This window comes from Cnephaeus nilssonii (assembly GCF_951640355.1).
Source record: "Cnephaeus nilssonii genome assembly, chromosome: 14".
Classification (NCBI taxonomy): Eukaryota; Metazoa; Chordata; class Mammalia; order Chiroptera; family Vespertilionidae; genus Cnephaeus; species Cnephaeus nilssonii.
This window is the reverse complement of record NC_137085.1, coordinates 25,934,930-25,955,640: the sequence shown is the minus strand read 5'-3', so window position 1 is coordinate 25,955,640 and position 20,711 is coordinate 25,934,930. Positions and strand designations below refer to the sequence as shown.

General features: G+C 50.3%; 1 protein-coding gene across 4 annotated transcripts in view; it reads left to right on the top strand.

Moving 5' to 3' along the window:
* The window catches only part of COL15A1 (collagen type XV alpha 1 chain), a 98,127-nt gene that overhangs the window by 29,805 nt on the left and 47,611 nt on the right, over positions 1–20,711 (top strand). For all 4 annotated transcript variants that reach the window (XM_079791258.1, XM_079791260.1, XM_079791261.1 and 1 more), the window contains 6 exons: positions 5,659–6,206; positions 7,559–7,633; positions 9,131–9,211; positions 14,952–15,099; positions 18,387–18,496; positions 20,278–20,460. In XM_079791258.1, coding sequence (XP_079647384.1) covers positions 5,659–6,206; positions 7,559–7,633; positions 9,131–9,211; positions 14,952–15,099; positions 18,387–18,496; positions 20,278–20,460 — 1,145 coding nt within the window. The remainder of the gene's footprint in view (positions 1–5,658; positions 6,207–7,558; positions 7,634–9,130; positions 9,212–14,951; positions 15,100–18,386; positions 18,497–20,277; positions 20,461–20,711) is intronic.

The following is a 20,711-nucleotide window of genomic DNA, read 5'->3' as shown; positions in this document are numbered from 1 at the left end:
TTCCTCACCACCTGCATTCCAGGTTCAGCTCCATATCCCAGCACCACACAAGGCACGATGTGGGGGCTTTATAAATGTTATCAAATTAATGAGTTGGAAAAGTATGCTGAAGAACCCCATTGCAAATAAAGTTATCCCTACCCATTAATGGCATGAGATTGAGACCGAGGTCAGATTCAGCCCCAGGAGGTGTTTTAAAGACACTGAAAATACATAGACTATGTCAGAGTGAATACAGCCCCGAGAGTCTATCTTGTATGACTCCTTGATACACAGATGGGGAAACTGAGGTCAGGGAGGGGAAGCAGTTTGCCAAAGAGCACAGATAGAGTCGATGGAAGAGCCGAGACTCCCCTGAAGAGCCCTGCCTCCCTGCCTGGACCCCCTTGTTGCCCCATGGCTGTGTGCATCCTTGGGAGCCTCCTGGGCCCGTGGACCGGGCGTCCTGGAGGAGGCAGGGAGCCTGGAGCATGCAGTGAGGTCCTTGTTAGACGTGGGACCTCTGGCCTGACCTCACTAACCTTTATCGGGGCTTCAGTCTCTGCCTGGCACTTCCCATGAGCTATGCATTTTAGGCATATTATTTTACTCAAGTTACACAATGTCCTCTGAGGTAGGTACTATTATCTGGGGAGAAGGGTGGTGCCTTCCCGTGAAGGGCCCCGAGGTTCCTGAGGCCAGAGTTCTATGATCAGCCCCCCATCAGCATGCCCCCCTCCAGTCTGCCCCTCCAGGATGGTAGGCTGTCTTCCCACCAGCTGTGACCTCCACCCCCCCCAACACCCCCTCCCGCCCAGCAGGGAGCCATTCAAGGACAAGCCTATGGACCAAATTGCTAGGCCTGTTTGTCTTGGCTCTGGCTCCTCTCCCCTCCCCTCCCTGGTGGCTGCCTGAGCAGGTGGCCCTTCTGCCAGAGGCCAAGGGTAAATGAGCCAGCAGGCCCAGGTGCAGCCCTAAGCACAGGTCACTCCAGGCCAGGGGTTGCTCCCCGCCACTGGACAATGCCATGGGACAATGTGTGTGGAGGGAGGTGGGGGCCGCTGAGAGCAGGGCTGCGCTGACTTGGGCTTCCTCTAGACTTGTGTCTTGGCTCCCCCTGTGGCCGACCCAGCGGAAATAAGACCTTGCAGCTGGTGCCTGCACACTGAGTCTCCCCGTGCGTGTCAGGCCTGGGCGGCAGGGGCACCAGCTCAGGAGACCTGTGGCTGCACGCCCCCCCAGGCAGAACCACACCTCCCTCTGTCCATCCTTCAGATGCCCCATCTGCTGCTTCCTGGCTGCGTCTCCCCGTGATGGAGCTCTCCTCCTGACCACCGTCTCTCTGTCTATTAAACCAGGGTAGATTTGGGTTGGTTTTTTTAAGCAGAATCTGTCTGAGACCAATAATTCCCAGAATTGCCACGTGGAAGCCTGGGCTGTATTACTTAAGCAGGCGTCCCGGTGGGAATGTTTCAGCCCCTGCCCCTGCCCCCCTAAACCCCCACCTGTCCCTGGGACACCCTGGACACCACCTGCAAATAAATGACCCTGTGAGAGGCTCTGGCCCATTTGCTCCTGGGGGAACCTCACATCCCCCAAGCCTGGAGCCTCCCTGCAGAGTAGCTCCCCCTCCTGTTCTCAGTAGGAGAGAGAGGGGAACTGGAGGAAAAGCTTTCACGGGTCAAAGGCAGAAGAAAGCGGGCTGTCAGCAGGGGCTCCGGGTTTTGTTTTGTTTTTATCTTTAAACTGTGGAGGGAGAAAAGACATCTCAGTGGGGTGTTTGCTTTTATTTCTATTTCTTTTCACTCTCTCTCCTCCCTCCTCACCCCCCCCCCCAACTTATACAGAGATGGGCTATATCTGAGTGAGTAAAAGCAAGAAGAGAAGGTTTTGTAATGTGTAAAGGGGGATGGAAGGAGTGAATGTCTTTAAAAATAGGTCAGTGTCTATATTTTTCACACCATGTACGAAAAGTAGAAAAGAGTATCCAGTGAAAAGAAAAGTCTGATAATGATTCTATCCTGTATCTTGTTTACCTAATACATCTTGTGGATTGTTTCATGTTAATAACTAAGGAATCATGCCTTTTCCTTTTTAATCCTCACCTGAGGATATGTTTATTGATTTTAGAGACAGAGGGAGGGAGAGAGAGAGAGAGAGAGAAACATTGATTGGTTGATTCCCATACACTCCCCAATAGGGGATCAAGCCCAACCTGGGTATGTGCCCTGATCGGAAATCGAACCCTCATCCTTTCATTGTATGGGATGATGCTCCAGCCAACGGAGCCACCTGCCCATAGCTGGAATCACACTTTTTTTTAAAATACATTTTTATTGATTTTAGAGAGGAAGGGAGAGGGAGAGAGATTTAGGAACATCAATGATGAGAGAGGTCATTGATCGCCTGCCTCCTGCCCACCCCCCACTGGGGATAGAGTCCACAACCTCAGGTCCTGACCGGGAATCAAACCGTGACTCCTGGTTCATGGGTCGATGCTCAATCACTGAGCCACTTCAGCCGAGCTGGGATCGCAGCTTTTTAAAGGCTGCATTGTATTTCATTGTAGGGATAAATAAATAAAAAACTTGTTCTTTATTTAACCACGTTGCAATGAATATTCTTGATCATGCTTCACATTTCACACATGTAACTTTATCTGTCAAAACATTCATAGAGGTGTAATTACTGGATCGGAGAGTACCTGTGCACTTGTGATTTGGATAAATATCGGCAAAGTGCCTCCCACAGATGTTACACCAATTTCTCTCCCCCCAACATGGCATGAGATGGCCTGTTTCCTCCAGCCCTTGCCAATACCACGTTAGCCAGTATTCTAGCTTCACCAAGCTGATAGGGAAAGGGTACATCTTTGTAGTCTATCTTACGTTTCTCTCATTCTGAATGAGGCTGACTGTCTTTTCCTGTGTTTAAGAGCCATTTTACTTCTTTTGCTGTGGAGAGAATTTCTTATTCTTTGCCCATTTTTTCTCTTGGGTTGTTGCCCTCCTGCTTACTCGTTGGCTTCGTGTATCTGGATAATTACTTTGTGGTTTGTAATATATGTAGCAAATATTTTTGTCCAATTTGTGGATTTTATTTTACATTGTGGGGATTTTTATTTTGCTCTCCAGAATTTTAAAAATTTCTATGTAGTTAAATTTAACCAGATTCATCAATCATTTTGTTTATGCCTCCTGAAGTCTGTCATACGTTAATCAATCTCGGTTTTAATGCATGTTGCAAACTGGAGAGAGAAAGCTTTGGATTGAGAATCAGATCCGAGTTTGTAGCCAGCAAACCCCTTTCTTCTTTGAACCTCACTTACACCTTCTGTAAGAGGAGCGGGTTGGACTTCATTCATTCATTCATCAGCACTGGGCCGGGTGCTTGGAACACAGAGATGCATGGTGTGGCCCTTGTCTTCATGGTCCAATGGTGAGAGAGACACGTCCCCCAAGAGTGAAATGCAGTGTGCTGGGGGCTATGGTGGGGGACCCAGTGTGCACTGAGGGGACATCCAATACAGCGTCAGGAAGGGGAGGAGCGGGTGTAGGTGTAGGAGGTGAGACAAGGTGTTTCAAGGGAGGTGAGATCAAGCTGAGTCTTGATGAAAGGAGGTATCCTGGCAAAATAACTGAGTGGCGTGGGGCTGGGTAGGGTGGGTGACAGAGGGAAAGCACTCAAGGTAGAAGGAGGACCTGCAACAGCATGAGGCACTGGAGGGGAATAAGAAATCAACGTGATTTCTGTAGTTGGAAAGCCCCATGGGCCTCGCCCAAATCACATCTCTCTGCCTCCCCTAAATGTTGGCAAGAACGCACTGCTGGTGGGCATGTAAAACGGTACAGGTGCATCTTAAATGTTCTCACCACAAAAAAGGAATGATGATTACCTGACATGCCATAGGTCTGTGGTCGGCAAACTGCGGCTCGCGAGCCACATGCGGCTCTTTGGCCCCTTGAGTGTGGCTCTTCCACAAAATACCACGGCCTGGGCGAGTCTATTTTGAAGAAGTGGCGTTAGAAGAAGTTTAAGTTTAAAAAATTTGGCTCTCAAAAGAAATTTCAATCGTTGTACTGTTGATATTTGGCTCTGTTGACTAAAGAGTTTGCCGACCACTGCCCTAGGTGTTAGCTAAAGCTAAGGTGGAAATCATATTTCACTACATAAATGTATCAATTCAACACATTATAAACACCTTAAAGATGCACAATGCTGTATGTCAATTATGTCTCAATAAAAAATGGCATAGTTGCTTCAGGGAACATTTTATTTATTATTTATTTATGTTTTAATCCTCACCCCAGGATATTTTTCCCCCCATTGATTTTTAGAGAGAGTGGAAGGGAGGGGGAGAGACAGAAAGAGAGGGAGAGAAACATCGATGTAAGAGAGATGCTTCAATTAGTTGCCTCCCATACACACCCCAACAGGGCCCAGGGATTGAGCCTGCAACCCAGGTATGTGCCCTGACCGGAATCAAACCTGGGACCCATCAATCTGCAGCCGACGCTCTACCTAACCACTGAGCAACCAGTGAGGGCTTTCAGGGAACATTTTAGCAACATTCAGTGAAGTTGTGAGTGTATATCCCCTTATCATCCAATAATCCTACCCCCAGATGGTGGAATTGCCTGTGCAGGTAAACACACATGAGGAGACATGTATAAGAAAGTCCATAGCAGTCATGTTTGTAATATGATGGAAACCTCACTTTCCATCCACAGAAATCCATTATGGCTATTTGCACTATAGAGTACTGTCGTTAAAACATAAGTCACAGCTGAAACCATTTTGGCTCAGTGGATAGAGCGTCGGCCTGCGGACTGAAGGGTCCCAGGTTAGATTCCGGTCAAGGGCACGTACCTTGGTTGCAGGCACATCCCCAGTAGGGGGTGTGCAGGAGGCAGCTGATCAATGTTTCTCTCTCATCGATGTTTCTAACTCTCTCTCTCTCTCCCTTCCTCTCTGTAAAAAATCAATAAAATATATTAAAAACAAAAAAAACATAAGTCACAGAGCCTTGTTCATTAACAAAGACAAACCTCAAAAACACAGTGTCGATTAAAGGGAAAAACGTGCCAGAAGAGTACACGCGGCTTGCCAACATGTTTATGGCGTTTAGAGACATGCAGTGGCCCTACATTGTGTTAGAGACACATCCTCACCTAATGAACACTCAGAGTCAGCATGTGAGTGGTGCACTCCACGTCCCCCCAGCGGCTGCCTCGGGACATGGCAGGGGAAGAGGACTGGAGAGTTCACGGGAGCTGCGGCTGAATTGGTATTTTCTTTCTTAAGCCAGGAGAGTGTGGGGGGAGCACATGCTTGTTTCTCATATTATTCTTTTAAAAAATTTAAAAGTGTATCTATTTTACCCAGTATTTCCCCCCATTATCATTTCAACATGTAATCAATGTAAACACTATTAATGAAGTGTTTTGCATTCCTTTGCCTAAACGAAGTCCTGGAAATTGGTATTTTACACTATGAGACATCTCAGGGGGGCAACCACCCTTCAGAGCTCACTGGCCACGCCTGGCTAGCGGCGGTTAAACGGTACGGTGCGGGTTAACACGCCTCAGGTCGTCTCAGGTGACCTCTGCGGTCCCTTCCTCGTTTCCAAGCATAGTTGAACATATGTGTGAAACGTGGCCTCTCTCTCCCTCCCTGCAGAACCGGCTTCCCAGGCCCACGTGGACCTCATGGAGATCATTGGCCTCCCGCTGTCGCCATCCGTGTCCTTTGTCACAGGCTACGGTGGCTTCCCGGCCTACAGCTTCGGGCCTGGCGCCAACGTGGGCCGCCCGGCCAGCGTCCTCATCCCGCCCACCTTCTTCCGGGACTTTGCCATCAGCGTCACCGTGAAGCCCAGCAGCGACCGAGGCGGCATGCTCTTCGCCGTCACGGATACCTACCAGACGGTCATCCACCTGGGCCTGCAGCTCTCGGCCGTGGAGGACGGCCACCAGCGGGTCATCCTCTACTACACAGAGCCCGGCTCCTCCGTGTCCCGGGAGGCTGCCGCCTTCTCCGTGCCCGTCATGACCCACAGGTGGAACCGGTTTGATGTGATCGTCGAGGGCGAGGAAGTGACCCTCCTGATAGACTGCGAGGAGCACAGCCGCGCCCCCTTCCAGCGCTCCTCCCGGGCCTTGGTGTTCGAGCCCAGAGCAGGGCTCTTCGTGGGCAGTGCCGGGGCCAGGAAGCTGGAGAAATTCATCGTGAGTCCAAACCCTGCAGATCAGGGAGGCCGCTGGACGCTGTGTGGCTAACATGAGCGGATATACTTGTTATTATTTTTTCCTTGAGTCCTCAAAGAGTCCTGTATGCATGGTGGGAAAAACGCTAGGCTGGAACCCCATACATGGATCCCAGTCCTGAGTTTTCAGTGTCGCCTGATGGGTTAGACCAGTGGTCGGCAAACTGTGGCTCGCGAGCCACATGCGGCTCTTTGGCCCCTTGAGTGTGGCTCTTCCACAAAATACCACATGCGGGTGCGCACGTACAGTGCGATTGAAACTTCGTGGCCCATGCGCGGAAGTTGGTTTTCGGCTCTCACAAGAAATTTCAATCGTTGTCCTGTTGATATTTGGCTCTGTTGCCTAATGAGTTTGCCGACCACTGGGTTAGACAGTCCTGGGTCCTCTGAGCCTCTCTGTGTTCTCTTATCTGGAAGTGGGGAGAAGTCAACCCACGTCATGGGGTTGTCGAGTCAACCGAGATGGCCTGTGGGAAAGCACTTTGTTCATTTATGCAAAGAGGAGGGTTTGTTGGAGCCTTCGGTGATGTGTGTCTTTGGAGAGGGTGGCCGATGCAGTGATTTCTGCAGAGGGTGCAACAAGCCGGAATGCCTGAGGGAGAGAGCTTTTCTCTCTCCTTTTGGACAATGTGCCCTGAAAAAAATCAGAAAACAGACTTTACCGTCAGAATGAGCTATTATGAACAAGCCATTCTAGAGAAAACCCCTACGTTATTTAGGCAGCACGTGGACTGACTTCGGGCTTACTGACACGAGACCGTACCGTGGGGTGGAGTTGGGGTTTATCTGTGGTGTGCCAGAAGACTGAGATTTCTAAGAAGTTAAAATCCAACGAACAGTTTTTAAACCCTCGCTCTGGGTGGGTTGTGGAGAATGAGGTGTCAGGCGTGGGGAGAGGAGGAAAGTGTGGAGGGAGGGAGGCGGGCTGGCAGCTCTTCTTGGGGTGAGGCTTCCAGCCGACAAGCTTCCGGCTGCAGGGGAAAGACCGGTCTGGAGAGGGAGACGTGCATTTAGGGCCAGCCCCTGACAAGTTGGAGACCTGGGAGCAGCTAGGAGGCCGCTGTGTTAGTCTGTGCTTTGAACACAATACTCCCCAAGGGGGTCTCCAGACAGTGGGGCTCAAATTACATTGGCTTAAGCAAAGACACTCCCCCCTAAAAATGAGCGCGGGCCTAGAGGTGGCTTGGTTTGCTTGTCACAGCCAGCACCACCCTGTCACTGGTTCTTCTCCGTTACAAAAACAATCGTATTTCCACTAATGGTTGTACTATAAACGTGCAAGCGGTGGCTTCTGACCTCTCTGCTTTTCCCCAGGGCTCCATACAGCAGCTCACCATCCACCCCGACTCCAGGGCTCCTGAGAAGCGATGTGAAGCTGAGGAATCCTCGGTGAGCTTCCCCCCAACCCTCCTTCCCCCCCGCCCCCCCACAGTGGGCCCTGCAGCCCCAACAACCCATCTGCCAGGGAAAGGCTGGGTGCCCAGGCAATTCTTCATCCCCAACGTCATGGAGCCTCTAAAATCTCTCATCTTGGCAAGTGCTGCCTCAAGTCCTATTTTGGGCTTTTGGGCTTCATTTTATTATTTGTAAGAGCTTCAGCCATCTCTTTGGTGTTTGTGGGGGGTTGTGTTTTTTCTCTAAGGTGTTAGGTGTTTCTGCAGCTGAGGCAGCCAGTGGCCTGGTTTCCAGACTTCCTGCCAAGAAAGGGTGTCAGGATTCTAAAATCGAAGCTAAAACTCTAAGACACCCTGGGTGTAAATTCCTCTAAGAGGGAGCCTAAATTTAGAGTTTATGCTTGGCAAACGAATCAGTTCCTGAGATGGAAGTGGGTTGGTGGGCAGGGGAGGAAAAAGATAGGTCCTTTCCCCCTTCCTCCCTCTGTTCCTTCATCCCTGCCTTCACGGGGATACCGGGATACCGAGCACCTGCCAGGTGACAGACCTGGGGGGATGCTGGAGGTAAAGGGATAAACCACACCTACCACCCAACTCCAGTGACAGTGCAGGAAGGTGAGGGAGGAGGAGCCAGAGCAGGTCAGGGAGGAGTCAGTGCCTGACCAATGACAGGCGAGTGGTGGTGAGAGGAAGAGGAAAAGGCCTTCCAGGCAGAAGCCATACATGATGCAGGAGGTCCATAGCATGATGCAGAGCGTGGCAGAGCCCTAGAATGTCTGTTCCTCTTTGGGTGGTATCAACCCTCAAACAAAACACGAGTTGATTTCATTCAGGTAGTAGAGACGGCTGCCGCTTAGCTGGAAAGCCTCCCAGGTGGGGCCTGGCTCTGTGAGCATGTCTGTACTCCTCGAGGCCGGGGTCCCGGCCCAGCATGTCAGTGAGCTGAGAGGAGGGAAGCCGCACGTGTCCGTGTGCCTCCATCTATGCATTGCTGTGACTACTGAAAAATATTGGAAAAAGTAGGCACAAGGCAAGCGTCTACAGCACCCAGGCTCCTTGACTGCCATTAGATGGCTAATTATGAAGGTGAGGTGGCAACAGGAAGGCCTACTTTCAATGTAACTGCTCCCAATGTAAAATTCCCGTGACAGCCGCGCAGATTGTGAGTGCCTTTTGAGGGAGATTGAAAGGAACCTGGACAAAATGCAAGTAGGTATGTTAGAGAGACTGTAAATTGATTGCTGTGGATTTTTTGTTTGTTTAAGCAATAAAATGTGGAAGGAAACAAAAAGAATAACCAAGCATGTGCACCATGCACGTGCTCTCCTCAATTTCACTCTCCCTGTCTCTGTCTGTGTCCCTCTCTGATACACACACACACACACACACACACACACACACACACACATGGTCCTCCATCAGAGGAGGCAGTTTCCCTGACTTTCTAGTTGTAACCTGCGCCCTCTACCTGGTGTCATTTGCCTCCACACAGGCATCCGGAGAGGCCAGCGGGCTTCAGGAGACAGACGGAGTCGCTGAGATCTTAGAAGCCGACACGTACACTCAAGCCCCGGTGAGTTCTGGGGTGCCACCAGGTCATCTGGGTCAGCTTTTAGGGGCCCGAGAGTTACTGGAGAGTGCCTGGGTCTGACCACTTGGTTCTCAGATCGGTGACTTCCACCGTCAGCTCATCTGCGGAGAGCAGGAGGGTACTGGCCAACAGGGCATTTTGCAAAACCCCAGTGCATGGGAGCATCAGTGACAGGAGTGCTACCTGTGCTGCGGCATGAGAAGGCCATCCAGAGGCAAACATTGTGCTCTGCTGCCTCCCAGCTCTGTGACCTTGGGGAACTTGCTCAGCCTCTCTGAGCCTCAGCTCCTCGTCCATAAAACAACAAGCCTACCTGGTGGGGTTGTTGGGAGGGTTAGATGAGATCGTGCAAAGCCAGGTCTCAGACCCATGCGTGGCATGAAGGATGTGTCCCTGAATGGTGGCTATTGTAACATCTACACACTTGGGACTCTGGCTAGGAGAAGGAAGTCAGGGCCCCCACTCCTGCAAGTTGCTAAGTCCTCCCAGGAGCTAACTTCAGACCCCATGGCGAAGTCAGCCATCCTTCCAGAGGCCAGGCCTCCACCCTCCTGGGAATGCGCCCTGTGTCCCAGACGAGGAAGTGGTGTCGAAAGCACTGAGTCAGACTGGGGAGACACCAAGGAGCCCGCTTTAATGAAAACAGCCTGCAGTGTCTGAGTCACTGAACACAGAAGCCCAGCAATCTCAACTGGTCTGGCTCACTCTATAAACTCATCTCTGATCGAAGAGCGGAGAGATGGAAAGGAGGCAGAGCCTATACATTATAGACCTCTGGCGACAGAGGTGTGTAGCGGGGTAGGACGGGACCATAGTCTATTAGTGCTGGAGGGATTTAACGGTCACCTCTTAAAGGTGCCCTTTCTACAGCTGGGCAAGCTGAGGCCCAGCAAGCGGAACAAAACTGGCTCTCAGGTGCATGGGCAGAGCTGAGGCTATGTCTCAGCCAGGGTTCAAGCCATGCCTTTGAGCTGCTGGCCTGGGTGATGGTGCCAGTTCTTGGGCAGCTTTGATGCAGGAAGTCAAGGGTCCAAAGTGGCCACCTCGGCTCTGAGCAGTGTTGCAATCATGTGTGCCCATCAGCCCTTGGCCACTCCATCAGCATGTCCAGGGCACAGAATGGTGGTCTCTTGGGCCTTCTAGCCTGATGCTCCCCTCCCCCCGCCCTCCAAAGTGCACCAGTTCACAGCTAGGAGTAAGGCCAACTCAGGCAAAGATGCCAGTAACCCAAGGTGGCCCTGGGAGAGGGGAGCAGGCTTTGAAGCATGAGATGATCAGGGGGGAGGGGCTGGTCAGGGAGATTTTTCTAACGGAGGGGGCATTGGAGATGGGCAGCTTTGGACAGAAGTAGAGAAATGGTAGGGGAGGGAAGAGGACCAGCATTTTTCAACACCCGCTGTGTGGCTGGTGCTTTGTCTATATGGCTTAATTGAATCCTTGCAACAACCCTGCAAGGGAGGTGGATGCTCAGAAGGACAGGGTGGCTTTGCCAGGGTCACGGAGTCAGGACCCTAGCTGGGCCTCCTGTCCTGGGCCTGGGTAGGCAGTGAAGGGCAGATGTGGGTGTGCATTGCAGCGGGGAATGAGAACAGAATAAATCCCCAAAGTGTCTGGAGAGGTGGAAAAGGCATTTGATGGGCTCGGTGGTCTCTGGGGCACCCCAAAAGTTTCCTTCCCAGATTCCCCAACCCCACTCTCCTCAGTGGTTTTAAGGGAACCGGTATAGATTGGAGTCCCACCAAGTGTGAGTTCAACTCTGCCACCTAACACTGGTTGTTGGCCGGGAGCCAGTGACTTCACCTCCTGAGCCTCAGTTTCCTCCTCGGTTAGAATGGCGCGGGTGGCTTCACAGAGTTAGTGAGAGAGTAGGATGAATTGACCCGTGAGGAACTCACGGGCTGGTCCTGGCACAGGCAGCTCTCAGGGAACTTTGTGGATGCTCCTATTGACTAGAGCAGGTGTCCTCAAACTACGGCCTGCGGGCCACATGCGGGTGTTTTTGCCGTTTTGTTTTTTTACTTCAAAATGCATAGGAATTTGTTCATAGTTTTTTTTAAAACTATAGTCCGGCCTTCCAACGGTCTGAGGGACAGTGAACTGGCCCCCTGTTTAAAAAGTTTGAGGACCCCTGGACTAGAGGCTATTTGTGAGGGTTGAGGTGATGTGTTCGAGGGGCCCGTTTCTCTTGGGACCCCCTCCCCATGCCAAACCCTTGTGGCTGCCCTTAGTCCTTAAGAGAATTGTGGCGCTGGGCCTGGAGGGCCTGGAGCTGCGGTCCTGAGGCTCAGTCTGAGAGCGTGTCCTGGGTCTCAACCCCCTGCGCTCCCGCAGAGCACTCCCTCCCTCCCTCCAGCCGCCTTTGCAGGGCCGGGTTTTTCCATTCATTCCCCAGAGGATGCACTGAGGCGGAGAAGAGTGTAGCATTTTGTCCAAGACTGCCCAGGGAGGAGGTGGCAGGGCGAGGCCCCCGGGGAGGGACCAGAGTGCCCTCGGTCATGTCACCCTGAGCTGGGACTTCCCCTTTCACCATCTCCTGGAGGGGCTCCATGGCTGCCCCCCTCCACGTCGGGGGAATTTCCCTCTCGCTCTCAGACGTTCCCCTCCCTCTCTGTCTGGCTTCTCTCTGGGAATGAATATTACGTCCCTGTCCTCACCCTTTCCAACTGCCACCCTTCAAGACACAAGCCATGACCTGAGAACTGAATCATGGCCTTAAACAGCCAGCCCCCCCTCACCTCCTTCCCCATTTAAGGCAGGAGTCCCTGCTACCCCGTTCTTCCCCCTGCTAAGTCAGCTTCTGCTGACACAGCTTTCCATTTCTGGAAAGTTCTATCTTATGCCGAGTTAGAATTAATATCCCTGTAGTCCTCAGCCCGGGCTGTGCATCCAAGTTGTGTATGTGTTCTGGAGGGGGGTGGGGGTGGTGAGAGACAGTGAGATGGGGAGGTCTTTAAAAAAAACTCTTGCCTAGGCTGATAGTCAAACTCAGAAGGTCTGAAGTGCGGTCCAAGAAGCTGTACTTACCAAAAGCTTTGCAGGTGATTCTGACCCACAGCCAAGAGAGCTTCCAGCCACACCCAAATTCTCACAGTTCTCCAAACACACCCAGCACTTTCCCCTCGTCCGCACCTTCACTCCTAGGTTCTGTCTGCAAAGAGAGCCCTTTCCGTCCCCTCTGTGCCTGGCCAGTTCCTACTTGTCCTTCAGGACCCCGTCCGCACGAGGCCATGGCCAACTTCCCTCCCCGCACTTGGCTCTCACTTCTGCTCTCCCATGTGTCACATTCAGTCGCCGTTTGTTGTGTCTGGGTCTGGGTCTGTGTGTCCCCGTAGCTCAACAGTTTGAGGACAGCCACCCTATCTTAGTTATTTATTTCCATATCCCTAGGGATTAGCCAAGGACCTGGCACATAGTAAGGCCTCGGGAAATATGTGTTGAATATGAGTGTGGGCTCAGCAAATCACCACACTTTTAATAAAAAAAAGTCTTAAGATTCGGCATTCCTATTTTGTCACCGACCACACTGGTCTCCATCCACACTAACCCTCGAAAACCAACCACCAAGGGTCAGCTCCCCAGATTCATGCTCTGCCCTTGAGCGGGGATTTGTGGCCCCCTTCTTAGGAGATTCCAAAGGAGGTTTTTGGTTGACAGACTGGAGTCGGTGATTTCCTGTAACTCAACCTTTGCCACCTTGAGTTACAGAGCTCAGCCCACCCTCACCTCGTTTATTGTCCTGCGTTTCCTGCATCCTCACCTGCCCTACCTGCCTCGTCTCAAAGCCCAAGTCCCGGGTAAAGTGACTTCACTTCCAGCCACCGGCCTTGCTCCAGACTGGAGTCAGGATTTCCAGAGACCATCAGGGGATGCCGGCAGGAAGAGGAGAGGAACTGCCTACGACAGGGTCCTTACTCCCCTGCTAGGTCACCAAGCAGCTGGGAGAAATGGGGAAGTCCTAAAGGCCTTCACAGCCCCTCCTGGGGTGGTCCCTGCTCTCTGCTCCCACAATGCCACCCTGGTTCCTGCCTCACTGGGCTTCTTCAGTGCAGCCTCCTGGTCTCCTGGCCTAACCTCAACTCCCCAAACCCGTGCTCTCATTGGCACTAGGGTGAACTCTCCAAGTACACACCTGCCTGTGCCTCGCCCCAGCCTAACACCCCACAGATGGCCCAGGCCCCAGGCAAGACTTCTCACCAAAGATTCAGCCCCCCTCCCCCTCTCTGCCTCCTGGCTCTGTCCCCCTGCTTCTGTCCTGGAATCCTCACCAAGCACAGGTTGTCAGACCCAGACAATGCTGTGTCCTTTGTCATTTCAATGCCTTCTTCCATCCTTGGTTTTGGAAGCTGTTTTCATTCTTCAAGGCCCAACTCCTGGAAGACTTCTAGCCCCACCTCATTTATTGTTCTGGAGATTTTACAATACAACAAAAGATACTCTTCTTTAAGCACACAAATATTTCATATTCATTATTTTTAAAACCCACAACTGCAGATAACTAAAACGATAAAACAAACATCTTTAATACCAGAGAAAATCACTATTGAGGTATTGTTCTTTCTCAAACTTTAGGATTCTAGTGATATTGACACATTGATGGGCTCATACTACGGCCCTGTTCTGAGCACCTCCATGCACTTTATACCCTGTAAGTAGTTATCATTGGCCCCATTTCACAGAGGAGGAAATGAGGCTCAGTGAGGTTATATGACTTGCCCAATATAACAAAGCAAATAGGTGGAGAGCTGAGATTTGACCCAAGATTGATCGTCAGAACTGAACCATTAGATTCTAAGAACCATTAGATCCATAAAAACCCTCCTTGTTCTGATGGACCAGAGATTCATTGTTTATACACTAGATTCTGACATTAAGAAATAATTTTCTGTTATTAGTCGGGATAGGTAAGTGATGGCTGCAGTCATAAATTAATGCAGAAGTCTTAGTGTCTTAATTGTTTCTGGTTCACATCACAGGTCCAATTATGGTCAGCCGGATCCTTCCTTTCATCCCCCGGCCCCTTGAGCTCAGAAAGGGATGAGACTATTTGAACACTGGCAAGCCCTGTCTCTCCAGAGCCTGGGTCTGGGCGTGATGTCATGACCTTTGCTGACCCCCCGACCCCTGCCAAACAAGTTTTCTGCCTAGATCTCTGAACTGCTCTATGTTTCCCACTGTTGGGGTTTTTTGTTTGTTCCTTTTTTTCCTAGTTGGTTGAGGAATTAACTGGCTTTGGAAAAACTACACAGAAGCTGAAGTGTCCAAAAAAGGGAGCCACACCCATCTCTTATTTTCCGAGGCATTCATGACCAGTGCACATCTGGGATTGGATTTATACAGCGTTCACTGAATGCAGCCTACTTCATTCACTTGTGTGTTCATTTACTCATTCATTCCCTGATCTAATAGATCTTTATTGACCACCTCCTCTCTCCCAGCCTGGGATACGGAAATGTGGTCTCTGTGCTCAGAGAGCTTCAGGCAAGTCTGGCAGAGCCTTGCTGTAAACAGAACAGAATTAAATGACTCCTACATGCACCTTTTTCAGGGCCTGGCAGGGTCAGTGATGGCCCAGGTATACAATAGGCAGGTCTAAGCTTTCTTCTGGGTTTACTCAGAACTTGGTGGATGTATTATTTTCTCCAGGGATATTATTCACTGCCCTTTTTCCCTGCTTTCCTGCCAAGTAAATGTTTTTGGGTCTATTTTTTTTTTCTTCCTTCAGCCTAAAGAAGCAAAAGTTGAACCCATTAACACACCTCCAACTCCAACCTTTCCCTCTGAGGATTCAGAACTTTCTGGGGAGCCTATACCTGAGGGGACCCTGGAAACCACCAACCTGAGTGCCATCCTGAACAGCAGCACTGAGCAAGGCAAGTCCTGGGGGTGCCTTCGCATATGGTCATTTTCTATTGAGTGATGACTGTGCGCCCACCTGGGTGACGTGTGGAACGTAGAGCACCTCATTTAACCTTCTGCCTTTGACAAACAAGGTGGGGAAATCAAGTCACCCAGCTGAGGCTCTATGGCTTGTAAATGGCAGAGGTGGCTTTTAATATTGTATAGCTGGACTTTCAATCCCCAGACTACCCCTCCAGAAGGATCTGGGGTTTAGCAGAAAAGCTTGTAATCACTGTTGCTGCTTATTAAGTACCTACTGTGGGCCACGTGTTTACATACGTCATCCCCAAGCCCAACCACACATCTCCGAGTTGCTATTATCAGCCAGTATTTTGCAGATGGAAAAGCCAGTGCTTGGAAAGGTAAGTGACGTGCCCACAGTCACACAGCTCATGAGTGTGGGCCAGAGCCAGTGCCCAGGCCTCACTCCGGAATCCCCGCTCCTCCCAGCCTTGGCCACAGACTCCCTGATTCTCAGAGGGTCGGGCCATCTAAACTCCTGTGTGGCACATGTGGGAAAACCAACTGATGACCAGAGAGGGGCAGGCCCAGGAGGTCAGCAGCAGGCCCTGGGGCAGTCCGGCCTCTTGGATTCCCCATCCAGGACTCCGGTCCCTGCCCAGCGATACAAAGGAGCACTGGCAAAAACACAACTTCTGACGTGATCCCCAGGCAGCAGCTAGTCGTGTGCTCAAGGCCTGAGATCGGCCTGCGTGTTCTGCCCTTTATCAGAGGGATAACTGTTTCAGACCAAAGTTAGAGCCGACGCCAGAGCACTGAGATCTAGGTACAAGGTCTAAAAAACGACCCAGATGCCCACAGTTGAGGGACTGGTTGAGCAAATTATATTTCATTCATATGTGCATCCCTGAACTTGGTGATGCAGAAGATTGAATGGCCCAGGGACATGCTCAAGGTGTACTCCACTAAAAAGCACCTTTCAAAACTGTATGTGTGCTATGACCCTAGTTTTGAATATGTTACTTATATTTACATCTATCCATATAAAACCATGTGTGTGTACGTACATGTGTGTGTGCTAGAATAATATACAACAAAATGCTATGAGTAATATTTTCTGGGTGGTAGGATTGTGGGTGGTTTTAATGTTTTTGTTTGTAGTTCAGTGGTTTACATGTCTTTTACAATCTTACATATCATTGTTCTTTTTACTTCTGCCATCAGTAAATGGATGTTATTTTAATAACTAAACTTGGGAAGTCTGTGGGTGAGAGAAGGTATGCAGTACTGAATAGAAAAAAAATTGTCTGATAATTTAATAAAGTCATAACACAGCCAAGGAGTCAGGGTGTTGCTGTGGAAAGACTGCGGGGCTGGCCGGGAGCAGACAGTTTGGACGGAAGCCCTCTCAGCCACCTTTTGGCTGCCGGGCCTGGGCAAGTTGCTTAACTTTTCCAAGCTTCAGATTCTCTAACTGTCTGTCCACAATCCTCCGTGATGAGAGGATGTGGAAGTGGTGCATGGACTGCAATGCTGTTCTCCTGGGTGGAATTGGGATTTCTGAGGACAGGAAAAGAGGGGGCAGGGACTGTGGGGCCCTGGGGTGAGGGCCTCTTCTAGACGGAGGGGTAAGTTCAAAGGAGGTGGGAGCCAAATCCAGACGGGGACCCAGATCCAAGCACAACTTGCCTGTTCCCTGTGATCAGCCAGACTCCTTCTCTGGCAAACAAAAGGCCAAACAAAAGCAACGGGACTGGCTGAAATGTTCCCGTTCTTGTTGGGTAGAATGTTCAGATGGTGACGGAAATGGGCCTGAACCCGGGGAGCCTGGTCCCAGGCTAGGGGAAGCCACCCAATAGTTTTATTCAAGTTTCCCTGACACCATCTTGCCCCAGGGCACACACTACCCTCACCTCCATCCTCCAAGCGATGGGGACTCTGAGGCCTGGGGTCTGGCTAGCTGCTTGCACAGTACCCCCTGGTGGTAGCAGCTGGAAGGATGCATAAGAGTTACAGGATGTGCCTGTACAAAGGATGCCTTGAATAATGCAGCACCTACCTGCCCCCTCCCCTCCACACACATACACACTGTTCATACTATGGGGCATGCATGAACACAGCATGTGTGCAAATGTCTGGGCATGGGACAGATTGACCTGGCTTCCAGGGCTTCTTCCAGCCACTCCCTCTCTGTGGGGCCTGCTTCTCCTCTGCAGAATGGGGTTCATAAATAAGGTGCTAACATGTGGGCCAGAGCAGGAGACACACGGAGTGCATTGATAGTGGGGAGACTGAGAATGTGGGTTCTGTCCTGACTCTGCCCACCAGCTTCGAGGTGGTGGGAAAGTCCTTGTAGGTAGTTGAGATAGGCTAGTGGGAAAATTAAATGAGGGAAGGAATGAGACATGCTTAGCCCCAGGTCCAGCCTGTAACACACATGTATTCATGTTATATAATTTCTTTTTCTTTGCTTTAGGACTCCATGTGTTTTTTAAATTACAAAAGAAATGTGTACTTGTGGTAACAGTTTAATCAATGAAGAATTGCATGAACCAAAAAAATAGTAGTTTTTTCAGGAGGAAACCAATATTAAATATTGAGGTTTAGCCAAGTGTGTGTTGTTTATCTACACACACACACACACATATCCATATATATGTCTACATATTATATGTGTTATATAGTGACTATATTAATTATATAATGTTGATAAAACATGAATACTCATATGTAATTGTTTTTCCTTTACAAATATAGAACCACACTGACAAGGAACGAACATTTATCCATTGCTAACTCTATGCCAGGTGCTGTCCTTGATGCTTTTCTTGTATTAATGTATTTCATCCTTGTAGCACATAATGAGATGGGAATTATCCCCAGTTTACAGATGAAGAACCTGAGGCACAGGCTAAACGACTCGCCAAAGCTGGGTTCCAGCCCTGCAGTTGTGGCAGAAACTGTGATAGAAACCACATGTAATACTGCCTTCCGTTTGCTCAGCCAGCCCCTGCTGGGGGCGTGTGGGCTGATTTTTGACCTGGTACCTAAATCTCGGTGCTCCAATGTTGGCTGTAACTTCGGTCTGAAATGGTTACCCCTCTGAAAAAAAGGGCAGAGAATGCAGGTCGATCGCAGGCGCAGGCCTTGGACACATGTAATACTGCCTTGGATTTTTAATTATTTTCTCTTAATCCTGTATCCTGGGCATCTTTTCAAGTCAGTCGGTGAAGAGGGAGCTCTTCTTTTCCAAAACCACAAAGTACAGTTATTAATTACAGAATGCCTGCTTCCCCAGGGTCTGGTGACATCCTGAATGACACTCTGGAGGAAGTCCATACTATGAACCGGGTCCCCATTACAGATCCTGGCTCGGGGGATGGGGCCTTCCTTCATGTCACTGGAGAGGTGAGTGAATAGTAAATTCCATTTGCTATGTCAGTGGTATTTTAGACTTGATGGTGACTTGTATTGGGCACCCGAGGGGGCCACTGGGGTTTTAGTTGAATATGGCAGAGACTGCCTCCCTCCTGCTGGGACAGGGGCAGCAGGAGCCCCAGGGCTCCAGAGGCCCTCCAGGATGCACCAGGGCGAGAGGGAGGGGGACGCAGCTGGTCCTCACACCTGCCTGGGATGAGTGCTGGGTCCTCACCATGGCACCTGCCTCCCTCCCGCCCAATTGGGAAGATGCACAGCCTCTTCCGTCCTTTGAACCCTTGCACGACAGCATCAGATTAGCTACATGCGTGTCCACTCTGTGGTTGGGTAATTGGCTTTTATACCTGCAAAGCCAATTTGTGAGATGCTGGACACAGTTGGATACCAAAGTTAAACCAATGTATTTTTCTCACAATGGCCCACAGGGTCAGCTCATCCTTTCCACTGTCCTAGGATGAAAATCAGATATGCTCATACTCTCCAAGTCACTGTCTGATAACAGCCTATTTTCAAAGCCCAGTTCAGTGTAATATAAAAAATGCAGTCCCTTTGTCTCCCAAATTCCATGGAATACGTATCCAGCTCACCAAATGGTTTGTAGTGAGCAGAAGAAAGGGGTGGGGGGGGAACCACTTAAAATTCTCTCCAAAGGAATTCTTACTCTCCCAATATGAGGTATTTTCCTTTTCTTATGTAGCCCGGAGGCAGGGGGAGAGGCTAATTTCACTTCATGGTCTCTCAGCGCATCCCACATAAGTGGCCTGGTTCCTTCTTTTAGCATGTGGAAGGCACCCGATGACGGTGGAATTGTACTTAACTTGTACAATTAATTAGTTAGTTGTACTTAATTATAAAGCCCTTTGGGACTTTAGCTGAAGTTGTGTCAGAAAGAGTCTCATTTTACTAGTAAAATCTGTAACTTCATCTTCTCTCCTTTTTTTGTATATGTGGTTTTGTGGGTTTTTTTTTTTTTACAATAATTCTGCAAGGACTCGATATGTTATATGAAAAAAAGGTTCTGTTGTCAAATACGTTTAGGAAATGCTCCACTAATTTCTTCCTTATAGGCTCTGAGAAATTCTGCAGCAAGGAAATCTATCTAACTTTGATAAGCTTTCAGTATCCAAAAGAACTACACTTTTGCAAACAAAACAAAATAACCCCCAATTAAAAACAGCCACCACCTTGGGAAACTGAGATCAAACATAGTCAGTTTGGTAGCACCAGCAGTCAAAGCTGCTCTACTTCCATTTCCTGCATCTGCCGTGTAACCTTCTGGGAAGGGTGTGCATCCTGAAGGAAACTAAGTCACGGAGAAAGAGAGGAAACAGGTGTCAAGGCTGAGAAGATGAGGAGGGTGGAATTGCTGCCTGCAGGTCTCAAAGCACTGTCATGGGCAAAGGCTCTTATTCCTGTGGCTTCTGGTTGGGCACGTGGGAAGGTCGCAGGGAGGCAGATGCGTCCAGATAGAGGTGTCGGAGCTGGAGCAGGCTGGCTCAGGAGGCAGGGATCTCCCAGCCACTGGTGCGTGCAGACAGGTGCTGTGCAGTCTCTTCTGTCCCTGGGAGGCTGTGCTTCTGGGGCTATCGTGGGGCTGGGGTGAGGTCAGGGTAAGAAAGTGCTCGGAGGGAAAGAGGCTGCAGAAATGCAAGTTGATAGAGAGGTGCGGACAGTCTGTTCTCTCCGGCCACAGGCACATTGATCAGAGCTGTGGGCCCAGTGACGTGGTCCCTCGCGATGTCTTGTTTCAGAGTCCACACGCTGAAGATTTGGCAACAACATTAGCAGCCAGAGAAGCCGACGTGACCATCAGCACTGCCTGGGAAGCTGAAGTGACCGTCAGCACTGCAGGGGAAGCAGAGGGGGGCAGTGTGCCCACCGGGGGCCCGGCCCTCTCCATGTCCACCCAGGACCCTGGGGAAGGGGCCACCCCAGTAAGTAGCTTGGAGTGCATGCTCCACTTCACCTCTTTCTGGGGGTTGGTGGGCATCTCAGTGGAAGCAGTCACTGTCAAAATGTGGAGTGACAGCCTGTGGGACCACGTTTGAGGAGACAGTGATTTGGAAGCTGAGTCGTCTGTTGACTCGTTCAGCAGATGGTGGGTGCTGCGCTGGGCTGGGCACCAGGTAAATAGGGTAGACTGCTTCTTGGGGACAGAGAGTAAGAGGTGCAGTAGGAGAAGCAC